The sequence below is a fragment of the Rhinopithecus roxellana genome, chromosome 3, assembly GCF_007565055.1.
Source record: "Rhinopithecus roxellana isolate Shanxi Qingling chromosome 3, ASM756505v1, whole genome shotgun sequence".
Taxonomy (NCBI): Eukaryota; Metazoa; Chordata; class Mammalia; order Primates; family Cercopithecidae; genus Rhinopithecus; species Rhinopithecus roxellana.
This window is the reverse complement of record NC_044551.1, coordinates 103,223,928-103,238,156: the sequence shown is the minus strand read 5'-3', so window position 1 is coordinate 103,238,156 and position 14,229 is coordinate 103,223,928. Positions and strand designations below refer to the sequence as shown.

The 14,229-nt window shown below is 40.6% G+C and overlaps 1 protein-coding gene across 1 annotated transcript in view; it reads left to right on the top strand.

Annotated features, from left to right (window-relative positions):
* Positions 1-5,979: 5,979 nt before the first annotated feature.
* Positions 5,980-14,229, top strand: part of SNX2 (sorting nexin 2) — a 56,506-nt gene continuing 48,256 nt past the window's right edge. The window contains exon 1 of the mRNA XM_010361410.2: positions 5,980-6,187. Within this exon, the coding sequence (XP_010359712.1) occupies positions 6,080-6,187 (108 nt within the window). The 5' untranslated portion in view covers positions 5,980-6,079. The remainder of the gene's footprint in view (positions 6,188-14,229) is intronic.

The window sequence follows — 14,229 nt, the reverse complement described above, 5'->3', positions numbered from 1 at the left end:
TTATAGCAGGGCGCAGTGGCTCACGCCTGTAATCCCAGCACTTTGGGAGGCCGAGGCAGGTGGATCACGAGGTCAGGAGTCTGAGACTGGCCTAGCCAACATGGTGAAATCCTGTCTCTACTAAAAATACAAAAATTAGCAGAGCGTGGTGGCGGGCACCTGTAACCCCAGCTACTCGGGAGACTGAGGCAGGAGAATCAATTGAACCCGGGAGGCGGAGGTTGCAGTGAGCCAAGATTGTGCCATTGCACTAAAAAGAAAAAGAAGAAGAAACAGTCATTATGAAAAGATGCTTTAGTCTGCAGCACTCTGCTGCCATTCAGGCACTGAGACATAGGAGTCGCACTATACAATGGACCCTTGGACAGTGCAGGGATTAGAAGCCCTGACCTTCCTCCCCCACAATACAAAATTGGCATATAAGTTGTGACTCCCAAAAACTTAACTAATTGCCTCCTGCTGACCAGAAACCTTATCAATAACATAACAGGTGATTAACACAAATTTTGTATGTTATATGTATTATATGCTGTATTCTTACAATCAAGTAAGCTAGAGAAAAGGAAATGTTATTAAGAAAATTGTAAATAAAAGAAAATATATTTACTGTTTATTAAGTGCAAGTAGACTGTCACAAAGTTCTTCATCCTCATCATCTTCTTGTTGGATAGGTAGAGGAGGAGGAGGAAGAAGAGGAGTTGATCTTGCTGTCTCGGGGTAGCAGAGGCAGAAGAAAATCCAAGATTAAATGGATCCACAAAGTTCAAACCCATGCTGTTGAAGGGTCAAATGTATAACCATTTCACAGTTCTTAGTAATGTCACTGATTAAGGGTTGGCCCACACTTTTATAGTAATAGGAATTTATTTGTTTGCATTTATGGCCTGTGAGGAAAACAACAACAACATTATACTTGGCCATCTATCTCCCTTCTTCCCTCTCTGCATCCTTTCCTCCCTTCATCCAGCCCTCTTTTCTTCCTGCCCTCTCTTCCTCCCTTCCTTTCACCTTTCCTTCCTTCCTTTGCTTTCTTTCAAACAATTGTGAAGCCTTTCATTATGTTCCATTAAGAATCTTAAAATATATTCACTTAATGATAACCAATCATACTTATTTAAGCAATCACATGATTATTTTTCCCAATACCATTGCAAAGAAGATCATAATAAATTCTAATTTGTTCAAGGCTGCCGTCCTATATGTAACCTCACTCACCAGGAGCTATGTTCAAAGATAAGGGCCCTCCCTTCACTTTCTATATATTCTCTAATTTTTCACAGAAAGTTCCCTCAACCCTCCTGCCTTGAATAATAGGTCACTCTACCCCCTAAATACAGCTTGTGATGGGTTCCAAATACCACTTTTATACTGTCACTTTTTTTTCTTAAGAGATGGAGTCTTGCTCTTTTGCCTAGACTGAAGTGCAGTGGCACAATCATAGCTCATTGCAGACTCAATCTCCTGGGCTCAAGGGATCCTCCTGCCTTAGCCTCCCAAGTAGCTGGAATTAGAGGTGCGTGCTACCACACCTGGCTAATCCATCAATAGTCTTGGGAAAAAATCCTCCTTCTTTGAAATATATGACACCTGCTATCTCTCTTTGTCATTGGAAACCACACATTTCTGCTCACTCCTACTGAGAGGCTTTAAAATCCTTAGTTCTCTTGTTCTCCACCAAGATCATACTTAAAAAGCCTAACATTGAATCAATCCAACTATCCACCTCCACTCCTACACCAACACTGCTAGGCAACTGGAGAAAATCTCATAAATGTAGAGATTATTTCTATCATATTGTCTCCACCTCATGCAGGCTTTCAATACTACTTGTCAATCCTTTATATGTTGCTAGTGAATGTTCTCTCCAATTCTCGCACAATCTACTGAAAATGCTCTTCCTTATACCACCTATACTGATACTAATTTCTTTTCTCTTAGTAACTAACTTTCCCCCTACCCCCGAAAAATATTGCTTTTGGGTATTGACTTTTTCCATTTCTTGCCCCTATATTTACAAACAATTCTATAAATACATCCACTGAGTTACACTGATTGCATTCATCGCCCCAGTTAATGACCTCCCTTTTCCACACCCTTTGCCCTACAATATTGTAGTCCCTTCTCATTCTGATCCTGTGCTTGCCCATGTAACTTCCTTTTGTGGAGGCTTGAAGAAGTGCTTGCATATTTCTGCCTTCTGTTTGGAGCTCAGTTAGGACCTTGAACAGAAGCCCAAGCTAACCTGCTGGAGGATGAGAGCACATGGAGCACAGCTGAATTGTCCTAGCCAAGACCTTCCTAGTCTAGCCAGTCTCAGCCAAGCTATCAGCTGACACAGAGCATGAACAAGCCTGGAGACAAGATCTGCCAAATCCGGTCCAGTAGAACCGCCTACTTAATCTGCAGACTCATGAGAAATAATAAGCAGTGGTTGTTTTCAACCACTACATTTTGGGATGGATAGTTATGTAACAATGGCTGACTAATACAAACTCTCACCTTCAACTCTCCACTCTCAGAGGAAGAATCCTTTCTCCTTTTTAAGACAAATTTATTTATCTACTTGCCCTTTATCCCATTCCTGCGTTTCAGATCTCATCCTTTTGATTATCTCTCTATATATTGCATTTTCATCCTCTTTCTCCCTTTTGACCTCTTTCCCTTATATATTAATATAAGCATGTTCAAATCTTTCCCATTAAAATAAAACAAACACACAAAAATAAATCTGTGTCTTCCACAAGTTATTGACCTATTCTGTCATTCTTTTCATTTATATTCCTTGAAAGGATAATAATTTATACTAGTGCATTAGTTAGGGTCCTCCAGAGAAACAGCACCAACAGGATGTATATATTTATAGAAAGAGATTTATTTTAAGCAATCAGTTTACGCAATTGTGGAGGCTCAGTGAATTTAAAATCTGATGATGAAGGCTAGCAGGCTAGAGACTTAGGGTTGTCCTTCCCAGACTATCTGGGCCTTCTCATGTAACAGTAGCTCCAGCTACCAAATTTTTATCTTCCACTTAGCTCGCTCTTCTGAGCTTCATTTCATTCATTCTTTCACTGAGGGTGTTAATAGGGTATCTATCTTAATGAATGCAAAGCACTATGGGACCTTGTGGCAACTTTTAAAATGTCCCCCCAAAACCCTGCCTCCTGTTATTCACACCCTTGTTTTACTCTTCCCTTTGAGTGTGGGCTTCCAATGAATAGAATACAGCAAAAGTGATGAGGTGTTACAAAAACACTCTGGCTTCTTTTCTTATTAATTCCATCTTACACTGTCTTAGAACTGTCTCCTTGTGTCTTTCTCAAAAGTCTTTGCTCTGGGAGCAGCAAGCAGACATGTCGTGTGGGAAGCCTTATGAAGAGGCTTATATGGCAAGGAACTCAAGTTTCAGGCCAATAGTCAGAAATAACGTGAGGCCTGCCACCAGCTATGCTAGTGAGTTTGGAAGCATGTCCTCTCCAGTTGAGTCTTGAGGTGACTGCTTACCTGGTCAACACCTTGATTGCAGCCTTCTGAGAGACTCTGAGTCAGGGGCACCCAGTTAAGTTGTGTAACTAATGAGCTGGTCAAAGGGATGTGGACAAAAGTGGTGTGTGCAACATCTGGAACGTGCCCTTAAAAGGAAGGTAACATCATTGTTTCCCTTTGACTCCTTTTCTGCTGGCTGGAATACAGTGTAATTGTTGTGGTGAGTTAACTTGAACCGTGAGGATTCCTGATCCACAAAAACCATGAGAAAATAAATATTTATGGTTACAAGCTGCTATGTGTTTATGTAGTTTGTTTTATAGCAATAAACAACTTATACAGGGCTGGCTACTCATCCTCAAATAATGAACGCTCCCTGACGTCAATGATCCCTCATCCATTAGGGGTGATAGAACAGTGTCTGTGACCACAGCACAACATGGTAGGTGTTACAACATACACAACAACTGGTGGGAGCATAAAGAGAAGAGAATTTCAATTGTACTTGAAGGTGAAGTGATTCACGCAGTGGATTTTATTTTGTCATTGAATGAGGAGGCTAAATCATTTGATGAATATGAAGAGAAAAAGATGGTGGGATACATGAGGAGAAAATGACTTTTTAGCACCTATGCTGGGAAGAATAGTTGAAGGAATTGGAAATGAAACAACTAACGGTATTTAGGCAGTGTAGAAGTAGGGACTGGAAATAATGGACTTATATGATCTTCAATCGGAGGTTGGGATTTATTATGCTAAACACTTTAGCAATCTGGATATAAGATTAGAGAAATTGATGGCTGAATTTGGGATTTCAGAGAAGGAGAAACAGAAAAGCAAGGAACCAAGGAAGATGAGCTGAGAAAAACAGCAAGACAATTATTGCAGTTCTGGCTCATAGAGTTTAGACTGACCAGGGAAAGAAAGATAATCAAAGCTTCTGAGAGTTTAGGGAAAAGGCACCTGATTCTGATCCCCCACAAATAACTGAGACTAAAGAGCCAGTGCTGTGTTTGGTTTAAGCCTAGGTGATGTATTCCCTCCCTGAGGTGGAGAAAACTCACAGCTGAGAATAAAGTTCAGGTATGCTACCATGAAAACCATGAATGCACTAGCAGAGACCACTAGTTCTCTACTTTCTTCTAGGGTAAGTGAACCCCTAATTTTTGGGGGGAGAAATAACAACTGCACTTCCTAATGTTTCCTGTAACTAGAGACGGCCATGTAGCTAATGAGCTGGTCAAAGGAATGTGGACAAAAGTAGTGTGTGCAACTTCTGTACTGTGCCCTTAAAAGGAAGGTGACATTATTGTTTTCCTTTCACTCTTTTTCTGCTGGCTGGAACGTGGTGTAACTGTGGTGGTGAGTTGACTTGAACCATGAGGAAGAGACTACATCCCAGGGAGAGCAGAACAACGGAAGGGGCCCATATCCCTGAATGATCTCATAGAACCTTCACACCAGCCCTAGTCCTACATGAGGGACAGTTAAACTTGTTCATTTTTCAAACCACTTTTAATGTGGGTCTCTGTAACAAGCATCAGGACCTATATTCACCTATTTCAGATGTCCACTAAAAAAGATAAGCTGGGAATATATATGACCACAGCATAAGACAGACAGCAGTAAGCAATAAATAGAGGCACATGTAAAACTTAAGGATGTGTATACTAATCACCTCAAGTCAGGCTGGGAGCTTTCATAAGAGGTTGACGTTTCTGACCCATGACAGACTCCAGACTTTCCATAAGGTGGTGGAGTGCAGGACAGGGAATGTGACTATGTGCTCTTAAGAATCATCCATTGATTTTCCTATCATTTTTCCAGACCTTTTGACTTATTGTGAAAAAAATTAAGTGGCTCATGATAAAATTGGAGTGAATAGCAGACGATAAATTATTCAGGGCCCTTTCGTTATCTAGAGCTGCAGTCACTAAATAGGTAACCACTGGCCACATGTGGCTAATTATATTTAAATTAATTAAAATTAAATAAAATTTTAAAACTCAGTTCCACACACTGGCCACATTTCAAGTGTTCAGGGGTCACAGGTGGCCAGTAGCTACTGTATTGGACAGCACAGATAGGGAACATTTCCAGCATGTCACAAAGTTCTATTGGACAGTTCTAGAGAGCTCAAGAGACAGTATGTGTCTCTCGCCCACCAATACTCCATCTCGCCCTCAGCCTGTGTGCAATCCAAGCCTAGAGACTGGTCGCCAGGCTCTACCACTTCCTACAGAAGATTTAAAAACTGGTAGTGCCAACAGAAATCATTTAGCCTAGTCCCGCCAAGAAGGTGTTGTGGTAACAAAGTCCAAGCTTCTGTCACATAAGTCGGGTCAGCAAGTCGGCGGCGAACAGAGGGCTACGTCCCGGACTTGCTGAGAGGAGGCGGGGCAAAAAGGCGGGGCGAGAGCCTCGCGCTCCGGGTGGGCGCTGTCAAGAGGCCGGGGGCGGGGCCGAGCGCGGCTGGGCGGGGCGTTGAGGGGCCGGCCGGGGGCGGGGCAGCTGGCGGGTCGGCGCGGGCCCAGCCGTGCGTGCTCACGTGACGGGTCCGCGAGGCCCAGCTCGCGCAGTAGTCCGGCGAGCGAAAATGGCGGCCGAGAGGGAGCCTCCTCCGCTGGGGGACGGGAAGCCCACCGACTTTGAGGATCTAGAGGACGGAGAGGACCTGTTCACCAGCACTGTCTCCACCCTAGAGGTGAGACCGCGTCGCTGTGGGTGCTGCGCTGCGTCGCTGTCGCTTGTCTCACCTTTCCCCTGCCCCGACTTTTCCCTCCCCACCCCCCGGGTTTGCAATGACCGTCTAGGGGTGACACCTGTGACGCGAGCCCCACCTCCAGTGCCTGTCAGAGGTCTGTGTCTTGGGCTAAGCGCAAGGCCTTCTCAGGAGAGCAGCCTGCGACCCGAGGGTGCCGACCTAATCCTCTGAGGGGCCGGGACCGAACCGAGAATGGCAGCGGCCCTTTCCCAGCTCAGCTGGCCTTCCTCGGTGTCACTTGCACCTCCTCCTCTTCAAGCCAGGGAAGGGCTTGCTCTGCATCCCAGTAAACCTCCACCGAGCTCTCCGGGGGCTTCAGTAGCCGTTTTGGAGAGGTGCTCGCTTTTCCTTTCCCGAGGAAGGGTGTGCCGCTGCCAGGGGAGTGCAATGAAGTGAGCGCTGAGGGGCTGAGGGGCTGTGGGAAACGAATGGGTGCCCTTTCCCGGCAATGGCCCTTCACGAACTGAGGGTTCCTCTTGAGGGAGCTGTTTTCGATTTGGACTGTTAATTAGGTAAATACGTTTGCCTGTTTTTGTTTGTCTTTAGTTCCTAGACTTTTAAAAGGTCATAGTGTTTATAAAATGTAAAAGTGAAGGCAGGATTAGTCCAGGAAACTGCTGTTGTGTATGTGTGTGTGTGATTTTTTTTTTTCTAAGTTACCTAGGGAGAAATAGAAACAGATGTCCACTCCTTTTTCCTCTTTTCTCGCTTGATCAGCGATCTCTGAAGCTGTGTGTTCCTGTTTTTGTCAAAGGAAACACCCTCTGTAAACTTAACTGTATTGGGCCCTCCTGTATCCAGTTCACATTTGAATTGCTTTGCGTTTGATGAGAGCACCCACACTTCACAGCCTAATTTTAAGTGTGTGTATGTGAATTAAAATGTACGAAATTTCCCAGAGGATTGTTTACCGTGGGCTGTACTTGCTTGTTCAACTCTGCACCCAATCAATTGGAAATTACTGTAAAAATTCCATTATCTGAAATTCAGTTACCTGAAACTGGAAACCCGGAAACCGTTTTCAGCACTGATCACATTCTGCTAATTGCATGTGCAATGTCCCAGCCAAACCCCACGTCCCCTCAGGTTATAGGCTTCCTGCAGCTAGTGTTAGTTTCCTGATCATCTTTGTGTCTCTCACAAAATCTTGAACATGTGTATTTATTAGGTTGGGACAAAGTAATTGCGTTTTTTGCCATCCCTTTTAATAGCCAAAAGCCGCAATTACTTTTGCACAAGCCAAATAGTAAATGTTTGCCTGAGTTAAAACCAGCACCTCCTAAATTAATAAAAATTACTTTGCAAAATATATTTTTGGGGATTAGTATCCTTTTAGCCCTTTATACTTGCTATACAGCTACTTTAACATGTACGTGTGTTGAAAGTGTCTGCAGGATCCTAAGACCTGTATTCCTTTTGGAGGATACAGTTTTTCTACCAGCGAGAATCAGAACAAACTTGATTGACCCTAGTGTGAACTAGAATACTGGGAAGGCTAAGCATTCTGTTGGAGGTCTTTTAGAGTTGAGTAAAAAGAACTATAATCTGTATTTCCCATGTGAATGGAACTTTTTAAAAACCAGAGCGTTATAACCTTTCTTCCGTAAGTCTGCAAAGTTTGTTTATGAATAATTTATCTTGGTTAACGCACGTGAAAGTTGTAAACACATCTGTTTTTGATTGTTCATCTCAGCCCCTTATTTAATATACTCATTTAGGTTACTAATTTTAAGAAGGTGGTGTGGCTATGAGATTTGTAAAGTCAGATTTTTTTTTTCTTTTCAAATTTGGGAAGAATATATAGCAGTATTTCCTAGTATACCAAAACTGCTTTAAAGGAACGTTCTTTCAGTACTTCACTTTTCTTTTAAACAGTGCTTCTCAAACTGTGGTGTGCCAGAGTATCCACAATATTCATCTTTAAAATGCAGATGGCTGTGCCTCACTGGAAACAGCATGTTTAATAAAGTGTTCCAGATCCGTGTTTTGCAATCTTTATAAATAGGGATCTTGTTGAAGTGCAGATTCTGATTCTGTAGGACTGAGTAGAGCCCGATATTCGGCATTTTTAACAAGCTTTCCTGATATCACTGCCTCTGGTCCATAGACAACATTAAGTTGCAAGGCCCTAGGTAATTCTGATATAGATCATCAGTTCTAGAACACTAGAATTTATTCCTCCTATTTGGCTGTAATTTTGTATGTTAACCCATTTTTGACTATTGGCCCCTTCCCAGACTCTACTAATCACTTACTTTCTACTTTATAAGATCGACTTTTTAAACTTTTACATAAGTTTAATCATTTGAAGAGTTGCCAGACTGGTTTCCCAAAATGGAATGAGTTGGAGGCACTTTTTAAAAAAATTATTTTATTTTTTCAAGTTCTGGGGTACTTGTGTAGGATTTGCAGGTTTCTTAATAGGTACATGTGTGCCATGGTGATTTGCTGCTCCTATCAACCCATCACCTAGGTATTAAGCCCAGCATTCATTAGGTCTTTTCCCTAATGCTCTCCCACCCTCCTCTGACAGGCCCCAGTTTGTGTTGTTCCGAGTTGGAGGCACTTTAAACAGTCTGAGGTTAAAGGCCTGAAGAATGAAAGTGCAAATAATAAAGGAGAAAAGAGAACTGATGTAATAACAGATTAAAAGATAATATTCAGAAGACTTATAATGCCTCCCTTCAGATGATTCTTAGAGGAGGGAATAATAAGTTTATTTCACTTGAGGGTATGTTATATCAGTGAAGATAGCATTAGGCAGCTAGGGATGCTGGATGGGCTAGAGATGTAGCTTTGGGAGTCTATCTTAAATTTATTGAAAACACTAAACCGGGATCTTTGTGGAAATCTAGTCCTCTTCTAGTGGAGTGTATGAACCAACAGAAGTCAATATAATAAATACAACCATGTGAATAAATACCTGCTATACCAGGTGATATATGTGTAATTAAATATCTGCACAAGGTACAGAAACAGGTGATATATGTGTAATTAAAATATGCACAAGGTACAGAAACAGTATAGAAGACTGGAGTGACTTGATTGCATGGAGATGATCTTTGAGGCCCTAAAAGTGGTTGAGAATTATCAAGAGAAAGTAGAATAAGACAAGAGACACTTTTGATAAAGAGGAACTGAAAACAAGTTTAATATCTGCTGTTCTAACACAACAGGTAGTAAAAGTGTATGTAATTTGTTTTCTTTTCTTTTCCTTTTTTTTTTTTTTTTTTTGAGATGGAGTGTTGCTGTGTCCCAGGCTGGAGTACAGTGGCGCAATCTGGGCTCGCTGCATCCTCTGCTTCAGCCTTCCAAGTAGCTGGGATTACAGGTGCACACCACCACACCGGCTAAATTTTGTATTTTTAGTAGAGACGAGGTTTCACCATGTTGACCAAGCAGGTCTTGAACTCCTGACCTTGTGATGTGTCCACCTCGGCCTCCCAAAGTGCTGGGATTACAGGCCTGAGCCACCGTGCCCGGCCTTGTTTTCTTAATTCTGTTTTCTAATCCTTGGGCCTCCAACTTTAAATGTATGAATTTTTTGAAAATTTCATTATGAATTATCTATGTTTCAGAGGGAAAAATTTGTGAACAGGTATTTAAATGCATTAAGCATGGAAAATTACTAGAAAGAGATTTGTGAAGAAGCATGATTCTAGTTGACCACTTTCTCTTGAAACCATTAAATTTAAGAAGTTTTGAATGAATTATTTTTAGATCCTATAAAAATATGTTATTCTATGAAGTTGCTTGAGAGAGGGATGCTCAACTTTTCTTGAAGAGATTTTCTTAGCCTCTTTCCAGCCTCTGGCAACCACTGATCTGTTTTCTGCCTAAAGTTTTGTCTTTTCTAGAATGTCATATAGATGGAATCATACATTATGAAACTTTTAGAGTTTGACTTTAACTTAACATAAAGCATTTGAGAGTCATTAAGTTTGTTCTGTGTATCAGTTGTTAATGACAGTTTGTCTGTTGATCAGCCGAAGGACATTTCAGTTGTTTCCAGTTTGGGGTATTTATGAATAAAGCAATATAAACGTGTACTTACAGGCTTTTGTGTGAGCATGAGTTTTCAGTTTTGCAGCATACATACAAAGTAAGGTGGCTGGGTTGTGTGGTAAATATAAGCTTAACTTTAAATAAACTGCCAAACTATTTTCCAAAGTGGCTGTACCATTTTTCATTGCATCAATGACTAAGAATGACAGCTTTTCCATATCCTTGTCAGCACATGTTATTATCAGTTTTAATTTTAGGCAATGGTGAGCTTAAGGCTGGTCTTGCTAACAAGAACTGCATGTCACATTTTTAGGAATTTTATGAACTAGTTAATAAACCGCCATTATTACAAGTTAAATACAATGAATTTAAAATTAAATATATACATATGTAAAGTTTATAAATGTATAAAATTTTTATTAATGTTATAAATATGTAAAAATAATAAATATACAAAACTCCTCACTAATTCCTTTACTACATTTCCCTGTTACTTATGCTCTTGAGATTAATTATGTCTGTATGGTGGAAAGTATGTGTCTTCCCAACTCTACCACAGAAATCAGAAAAAGCTAAAAATCTGGATCTTCTCCTCTGCAGATCTGATTGCTAAACATTTGCCAACACACCACTGACTTTCAGCCATTCTAAGAGGTGTTTAGTGTTACCTCGTGCCTTTAATATATATTCCCCAATGACTAATGTTGCTGAGTATCTTTTTATGTACATAACATCTGAATATTATCTTTTTTGGTTATATGTTCTTTTACATATTTTGCTTATTATTTTATTTTAATTTTATTTGAGACAGAGTCTTGCTCTGTTGCCCAGGCTTGGAGTGCCGTGGTGTGATCTTGGTTCACTGCAACCTCTACCTCCTGGGTTCAAGAGTTTCTACTGCCTCAGCATCCTGAATAGCTGGGATTACAGGCCCCACGCCCAGCTAATTTTTGTGTTTTTAGTAGAAACAGGGTTACACCATGTTATCCAGGTGGGTCTTGAACTCCTAACCTCAGGCAGTCCACCCGCCTTAGCCTCCCAAAGTGCTGGGATTACAGGTGTGAGCCACCACGCCTGGCCTATTCCATACCCGGCTTATTTTATTTTATTTTATTTTATTTTATTTTATTTTATTTTATTTTATTTGAGATGGAGTCTCACTCTGTTGCCCAGGCTAGAGTGCAGTTGGTACAATCTCTGCTCACTGCAACCTCTCCCGGGTTCAAGAGATTTGCCTTCCTCAGCCTCGCTAGTAGCTGGGATTACAGGTGCCCACCACCATGCCCAGCTAATTTTTGTATTTTTAGTAGAGACGGGATTTTGCCATGTTGGCCAGGCTGGTCTTGAACTCCTGACCTCAAGTGATCTACCTGCCTCAGCCTCCCAAAGTGTTGGGATTACAGGCATGAGCCACTGCACCTGACCGGTTTTGCTCGTTTAAAATACTGAATTTTGAGAATTATTTATTCTGAAGTTCTGAATTTTTTTTTTTTCCCAGTCGGTGACTTGTGTTTTTTGTTTTTTTGTTTTTGTTGAGATGGAGTCTCGCTCTGTCGCTAGGTTGGAGTGCAGTGGTGTGATCTCAGCTCACTGCAACCTCCGCCTCCCCAGTTCAAGCGATTCTCCTGCCTCAACCTCCTGAGTAGCTGGGACTACAAGCACGCGCTAGCATGTCCAGCTATTTTTTTGTTGTTGTTTTTAGGAGAGACAAGGTTTCACCATGTTAGCCAGGATTGTCTCGATCTCTTGACCTCGTGATCCACCCATCTTGGCCTCCCAAACTGCTGGGATTACAGGTGTGAGCCACCGCGCCTGCCTAGTGACGTGTGTTTTTGTTCGATTAACAGTATCTTTGTCAGAGCGGATGTTTAACATTTTGGTAAAGGAAAGCTGTCTTTTCTTTTTTTGTTGATAGTATTTTAGATGTCACATATATGAAATCCTTTGCTAACTTTAACCCACAGTCACAAAGGTTTTGCTTTTAGTTTCTTCCAAACGTTTTATAATTTTACATTGTACATTTAGGATTCATGTTGAGTTAATTTTTGTATAAATATGGGTTGACATTCTTTTTTTAAAATACAGATATTTAATTATTCCAGCACCATTTGTTGAAAGTCTAGCCTTTCTTTATTGGGCTGTCTTTTTCAGAAATGAACAGACCATGTATGTGTTGTGGGTTGACCTATTTCTGTATTGTTCCATTGATCTATTGAGAATCCTTTCCCAGTCTACACTGTCTTGATTACTTAATCTGAATTTTGAAATCAAGTCGAATGACTCCTCTGACTTTGTTATTTTAAAACTTGCCTTGGCTATTCTAGTTCTTTTGCTTTTTCTTACAATTTTAGAATCAACTTGTCGATTTCTACTGAAAAATCCTGCTGAGATTTTAATTGGGATTGTGTTGAATTAATAAATCAGTTTCAGGAGAATTAACCCATTAACAGTATTGAGCCTTCAAGCTAAAAGCATAATCTCTCTGTTTATTTAGTTAGATCTTACTTGATTTTATTTCACTAATGTTTGTAGCTTTTAGCACACAGATCTAGCACATATTTTGTTATGTGCTAGATCTGTACGCTGAGTATTTCATAGTTTTTAGTGCTTTTGTTTCTTTACTTTCTGTATTTCCCCTTTGGTTGCATATTGACCCTGTATGATAGCAACTGTTCTAAACACTTACTAGGTTTAGTATGTTTTTGTAGAGTCCGATGATTTTCTATGTAGATAATCATATTGTTTGTGATTGGAGTTTTATTTCCTTCTCTCAGTCTTTATACCATTTTTTTTTTCTCTTGTCCTAATGGCTGGGTAGGACCACCAGTGTAATATTGAATAAAAGTGGTGATAGTGAATATTCTTTCCTTTTTCTGAGAGTTTTTATCCATGAATGGATGTTAATTTTGACAAATGCGCTTTCTGCATTCATTATGATAATCATATAGCTTTCTTCTTTAGTTTTAGTTTATTCATAAAGGTAGATTATATTGATTTTTTTCTTTTTCTTTTAAGCCCCACCCTCAGAATGATTTTCAAACTGATTCAAAAAGGTTGAATCAGCCTTGCATTCCTGGGATAAACCCCACACAGTCATAATGTATTTATCCTTTTTGTATATTGCTGGATGCAATTTGCTAGATTTTGTTTAGGCTTTTATGTCTATGTTCATGACAGATATTTGTGCTTTCTTTTTCATATGTCTTTGGTTTTCATATCGGAAATGCTATCTTCATTAAGTGATTGGGCAAGTGTTTCTTCTTATTCCATATTCTTGAAGAGGTTGTATGGAATTAGTCTTACATCTTCCCTACATGTTGATAGAATTTACTAATGAAGTCATCTGAATTGTAGTTTTGTGTGTTGGAAGGCTTTTTTTTTTCTTTTTTGAGATGGAGTCTTGCTTTGTCGCCCAGGCTGGAGTGCAGTGGCGCCATCTCGGCTCACTGCAAGCTCCGCCTCCTGGGTTCACGCCATTCTCCTGCCTCAGCCTCCTGAGTAGCTGGGACCCACCACCACGCCCGGCTAATTTTTTGTATTTTTAGTAGAGACGGGGGTATCATCATGTTAGCCAGGATGGTCTCGATCTCCTGACCTCGTGATCCACCTGCCTCGGCCTCCCAAAGTGCTGGGATTACAGGTGTGAGCCACCGTGCCTGTGGGAAGGGATTACAGGCGTGAGCCACCACGACTGGCCTGTGAGAAGGCTTTTAATGACAAATTCAATTTTTAAAATACAGGACTACTTCATGGTGAACTTTGGAAGTATGTATCTTTTAGGGAATTTATCCATTCAGTCTCAGTTGTGAAATTTATGGGCATACTGTTTTTCATAGTACTTATCCTATTATCATGTTTGTGGAGTTTGTGGAGGGTAAACTTTTCTTTTTATTGATGATACTGGTAATTTACATCTTCTGTTTATGTATTTTGATTTGGTAGAGGTTTGATATCCTCTTAGGATCTTTTCAAACAAT